The sequence below is a fragment of the Neomonachus schauinslandi genome, chromosome 3, assembly GCF_002201575.2.
Source record: "Neomonachus schauinslandi chromosome 3, ASM220157v2, whole genome shotgun sequence".
Classification (NCBI taxonomy): Eukaryota; Metazoa; Chordata; class Mammalia; order Carnivora; family Phocidae; genus Neomonachus; species Neomonachus schauinslandi.
Window position 1 is genome coordinate 91110097 of NC_058405.1, and position 5851 is coordinate 91115947.

At 56.7% G+C, this 5851-nt stretch overlaps 1 protein-coding gene across 2 annotated transcripts in view; it reads right to left on the reverse strand.

The window, feature by feature from the left end:
- Nucleotides 1–3487: 3487 nt before the first annotated feature.
- GLI2 (GLI family zinc finger 2) overlaps nt 3488–5851 on the reverse strand; it is a 180481-nt gene continuing 178117 nt past the window's right edge. For both annotated transcript variants that reach the window (XM_044913258.1, XM_044913259.1), the window contains exon 14: nt 3488–5851. This exon is cut by the window's right edge and continues 4 nt beyond it. In XM_044913258.1, coding sequence (XP_044769193.1) covers nt 3944–5851 — 1908 coding nt within the window. In that variant the 3' untranslated portion in view covers nt 3488–3943.

Sequence of the window (5851 nt, forward strand, 5' to 3'; positions counted from 1 at the left end):
GAATGTTGAATCTCAGATCTGTACCTCTGAAACAAATAATGCAATATATGTTAAGGAAAAAAAAAAAAGAAGAAGAAGAAGAAGGTAGCGGGAGGGGAAGAATGAAGCGGGGAAATCGGAGGGGTAGACGAACCATGAGAGACGATGGACTCTGAAAAACAAACAGGGTTCTAGAGGGGAGGGGGGTGGGAGGATGGGTTAGCCTGGTGGTGGGTATTGAGGAGGGCACATTCTGCATGGAGCACTGGGTGTTATGCACAAACAATGAATCATGGAACACTTCATCTAAAACTAATGATGTAATGTATGGGGATTAACAGAAGAATAAAAAAAATTAAAAAAAAAAAAAAAAAAAAAAAGAAGAGCTCCATCCACAACAGGTGTAGATCACAAGATCCTTGGCTTTGAGCCTGACAATTGAGTGCACAGACTTCTGGGGGTCTGGGGTGAGTATATTCTACATGTGGGAGGGACACGCATCGAAGTCTTTATGAGGGCAGACTGTGGTGGATTATATATTGTTGAGAAATATTTACTCTCTCCCTCTCCCTTCCATAGGAGGAAAGCACTTTCCGATGTCAGCAATGATGGGTTTGGCCACGTCAGTTGCTTTGGCCAGAAGAATGAGGTGTTCCATGTTTTGAGTGGAGACCTAAAGAGGACCCATTTTTCTGCTTTTTCCTCTTGTGCTTGAGCTGTCGCCATGAGAAGGCAATGGCCAGGCCAGCGTCCTGGCTGTAGGAGCAAGAGGAGAGTCACTGCTCCAGCTAAGCTGACCGGATTAGCGGCCCCCAGAGATGCCCCACCCAGCCCAACCTGGATCAGCCAACCCTCAGTTGGCCCAGATTCAGAAGTTCAGTAGAGGTTTATCATGCTGAAGCTTTGTGGATATCGGTATGCAGCACGACCGTGGCCGTGGTTAGCTGATGGGGGCATGGGGCCAGGATGGGCTTCTTAATACTGTGACTCATCAAGTCTCAGGGAGCACTGAAAAATTTGTGGCCTCCCTCTGCCCCCAAAGCAGGGCAGAGCTGCTTCCAGAGACTTAACATGTGGTGAGGCAGAGGCGGAACGAGGCCTGAAGATAAGCTTTGAAGGAGGCAGACACAGGGCGCCCGCAGCCAGGCTCGGTTCCTCCTCCTGAGGGTGCCATCAGCTAAGTGAGTCTTCCTCACTGAGGTGTGAGGCCCCGGAGTGTGACCCCAGCTGTAGCCTTTCCAGCAGGAAACTATGGCTAGACACACAGGGAAGAATTTGGGGTGCCCTGCAGAAAGGAAGCCTGCGAAATTCTATTTTCCTTGGGGGTTTCTTACCTTCCTCAGTCCGCTTGGTCACATGCTGCAGAGCCGAATGCCTTCTCCATGGTTTTGGCCCCGGACACTCTGAGGCAGGTACCAAGGTTTTTCTCATGGAGAGGAGGGGGTTCAGGGGCCCAGTGTGCCTGGCCCTACAGAAGGGGCTTCTACCCCCTCCAACACAGTCTTAGGCCCTCCCCTCTGTCCCAGAAACCATCTCAGTCTGCGTGTCCTACTCACTGGCCCCCTGAGGTTCCGTGTAGTGGCCTGATCACAGCTAATGGCTGGCTGCTGGCTTGCTAGACCTGGGCCCTCCCTGTGTACCTGCCAGGGCCACCTCCTAGGGCTCAGAGTTACAGCTCGTGGCCGCTCCCTGTGGGCCCCTCCGCCCCAGGCTGGCTGCTGGGGATCAGGCAGCTCCATCTGTCTGTCCTTTCTCCTTTTGCCAGCACCAGAGCACAGGGGTCTATCTTCTCCCCTGACCTCCACCCTGATTTAAAAGTGCTCATCAAATTACCCATCAAGGAGGGAATCTTGACCCGAGGATTGCTTTGGGACGACTGCTTGGGAATATACCTGGGTCCGGTACACAAGGTTCTCGACAAACCAACTTAGATGTTCAGGTCAGCTCGCTGGGAACAACAGCCGGATGTTCACTGTAAATCGTCAAACCCTGCCCGCCCCTCACCCCCAGAGACAACAAACAAACAGCCAGTAAATGCCTCAGCATTAAACATTTCCCGGCGAAGGCGGGACAGTCAATTTTGACACTGTTGTGAAAAAATACAGCCTAGTTTCTGTTCAAATGCACCAAATTTACTGCTCAGGTTCTCATTAACTACTGTCAAGGAGGAAACAGATAGACAAAATAAATTATGAAAAAATTACTTTTTTAATGTACAAAAAGACTTATTTACAAGTTGAGCGTGTCATCTCAATTCATAGCATGTAGAAAAAGCTAAATATTTTGCAGATATAAATTTGGCTGGCTGATTCACCTACAGTATTTTCAGGAATGACGCCTTCTGTACACACTATACACAGGCTGGGAACGGCTAGTGAAATCCTAGCGCAGGGAGCGAATGAACACCGCCACAGAGCCCAGACCCTCGGAGGCGTCCCAGGGCTGTTATCTGGCCTTGGCTTTGTCTTTGGACCCTAACAAAGCATCTGATGTTCTGGGATGTGGAGGGCCCAAGTAAGGTTTTGGCCCTGTCCTGGTTGAGTCCAGGGTCACAGTATCAGGCTCATCATGGTGCGGTTGGTTTTGGCAAGGTCGCCACAAATTCAGCGCTGGGAACGTGTGCGGTGTGAGTACATGTGTGTGGTGGGAAGGAGGCTTCAAGTCACCCGACAGTACGTTCAGGAGCGATGTCTTCTGATGCCAGTTCCAAATTCCATTTCCGGGTGGGGCTGGGTCACACCGAATAGGAAAATTCAGTGACGGTCCCTCAGAGTCCCAAGAATCAACCCCGTCACCCTCCACCCCCACCAAAAACACCATGCAGGTCATCGTACTTTGCAGAATGAGCAGGAGCACCGAGGGAAGGGAATCCAGAAGGTCCCGGGACTGCATGCTGTGTCTCGGCCCAGACCACTGGACTGCGGGTGAGCAGACCACACAGCCCGGGGGAGCCCGGGAAGAGGCTGCTGTCAAGTCCTGGGCTTTTCCATGGTAAAGTGGGTGGACAGTGCACTGGAGAAACACGATTGGGTAAACATATGACTTCCTCTTCTTACGGGCGGTCTCCAGAGTGGCCTGAGGCTGGGTTCCTGGTGCTCTCCCAATTTCTCGAGGCCCCGTGCCAGGCTTTGGCTCACCTGGGTCCATCCCTAACCCACAGCAGCTCCAGCAGCCCCGAGGTATTTAGAAGTTAAGTGTTCTTTCCAGGAAGGGCTACATTCGACATGCATGAGCACTGTAAACACGGTCTGGAGAAGTCAGGGCAGCTTCTGGGCTTGCCCCAAGGACTACAGTTTTTCTTTTCTTCTCTGGCAATCCTTCCATACTTTATCCATTCGTATGCACTTGGACAGCCTGCCAGTGGCAAACTCGGCTTTGTGGGGGCAGACGTGCCGGCGCTACCAAACCTGGAATCAGGATGTGCTTCCAAATAATCCAGGTAAAAATCTTTTTTCTTCCTCTGTGGCATGGGGAATGTTAGAGGCCTCAAGAAGTAAGCTTCATAGAATTCTTTTACCTCGCAGGTAGGGCAATGAGAAGCTTATCTTCCTGGATTAGAATATCCAGTATGGCTTTCAGATTCAAACCCAAATGTGGTTCCCTCTACCTTCTTTCCCCTTGGCCAACGGGATCCCTCATTAGCCAAATGACAGAGGTGAAGACGCTAGAACAATTTGGTCCTATAAACACCAAAACCTGGGAAGCACTGTGCAAACGAGTTTTTCATTTCTACCTTGCCTTTCCCATTGAGACTTTTTTCACTGTTCCGAAAAATAACCCAAAAGAAGACCAGACAGGATGTATACAAACCTGCCCTTAAAGCATCTGTGGTCTGAATCGGCCACTGGCAACACTCCCTCAGACCTAGTTAATACTTTTTTGGAAAAAGACAAAATTGACGGAAGCCCCACGCTCTGGGAAATGATGCCTCCTCTGAGTCCACTGAGCGCCAGGAGCTGGGGCCTTAGGTCATCATGTTCAGGAACTTGCTCTCCTCGGCCAGGCTGGTGAGCATGGAGCTCATGTCCCCAACAGCCATGTTGCTGATGCCCGTGGGGATGGAGGGCAGAGTCAGGGAGTTCCGGGGGGTGGTGAGGCAGGAGGAGCTCTGGGAGAGGCTGTGGAGGAGGCTGGGACTCAGGGCACCTGAGAGCAGGCTCGAGTGATCGCCATCATCCATGATGGCATCGAAATCTATCTGGGGGGCCTCCAGGAGCTGGGAGTCCACAGTGCTGGACACCTGGTTGACGCCGGGCGAGGGCAAGGGCTGGGGCTGGATGCTGTCTGGGCAGGCCTGTGGCTGCGGTGGCTGGGGCTGCATGACCTGGCAGCCCACGTGGTTCTCCAGGCCTCCGTTCTGTTCGTACATGTGGATCTGGCCGTAGTAGTAGAGCATGCTGTGGTCCTGGGCCCCAGCCGTGTCCTGTGGGGGTGGCTGAGGAGGCCGGGACACCATGTTGCCCATCGCTCCTTTGGGCCCATCTGCCATCTCCTGGTTGGCCGACACAGCAGCCATGGCGTGGCCCGTGGCCCTGGCATAGGCCAGCTGCAGCCCAGCCCGCACCCCCCGGTGGCAGCCAGCAGGGCTGGGCTCAGCGGGTGGCCGGGGTTGCACTAGGCCAAAGCTGGATCCAGCCACCCCCACGGCGCCCTGCTGGGGCTCCATGAAGCTGGGTTGCTGGGAAGGCAGAAGGTTGGGGCCCTGGCGGTAGCCCTCCTGGCTCATGGGGGTCGCCAGGTGATGGCTCTGCTGTGGGTAGCTCTGGGTCGAGTGAAGGGGTGGCATCCCGGCCAGGGAGGAATTGGGGATTCCGAGTTCCCTGCGGTTGCCTCCCATCATGGTGGCTTCGGGAGCAACTTCCATTTGCTGGGGGAGCCCCAGGTGGACTGGCTTGGCTGCCATGTTGCTGCAGGATGGGGGGTACTGGTTCAGGGCCCCACCCATGGTACTGGGGCTCAGCTGGGGGTGGGCTTGCCCATAGTTGGTGTGGGGGCTCCCGGTGGTCGTCATATTGGGACACTGCCCACCTGTCCCGGACTGCCGCAGCTGCTGCATATAATTTATCCGAGGCACGGAGGAGCCGCCCCCGCAGGGCTGAAAGTGTGCCTGCTGGGCGGTGTCCAGGGCCCCGGGGCTCAGCGGCAGACCTTGCGGACTATAGCCTGGGTACTGGCCGAAGGCCGGCTTCTGCTGCGCCACAGCCAGGTTGCCCTGCGGAAAGGGCGAAGGCTTCCCCTGGCTGGCCAGGGTGTCCATGGTGCCGGAGCTCACCTCATTCCACTGCACCGGCATGCTGTTTTTGTTCAGGCTGGGGGGAGCCGCGTAGCCCAGCTGGCAGCCTCCCAGCACCGCGGCGGCGGGGCCCACGTTGGAGTCCGCGGCCACCATCCTGCGCTGGCCGTGCAGCCCCGGGCTGGGCAGTTTGGGGTTCTCAGAGAAGCAGGTGCTTTCCGGGGGATAGGCCTGTGGGGGGCTGTCGTCCAGGGTCCCGCCGGCGTGCGCCTTGATGTACTGCACCACGTCGTCGGGCAGCACGAAGTCGTCGTCGGGCAGCACGAGGCCGATCTCGGGCCCCGCGCCGTCCGCCCCCGCCGCCAAGGCCTCCATGGCCACGTGCTCGCTGATGCTGGGCGGCCGGGGCGAGTAGGCGCCGCGGGCCAGGCCGCCGTCGGCGCTCGCGAGGCCGGGCAGGCGGAGGCCTCGCCGGTCGGCGCAGGGCAGCAGCGGGGCCGGGTTCACGTCGTGGGCGCTGTGGAAGCGCTGCACCCGCGGGGCGGCCAGGGCGTCGGGCCGCCTCACCGGGTCGCTGGCCCGCCGCGCCCCGCCACCCGGCGCCTCGTGGGGGAAGGCGGGCGCGGGCCCCGCGTGGCC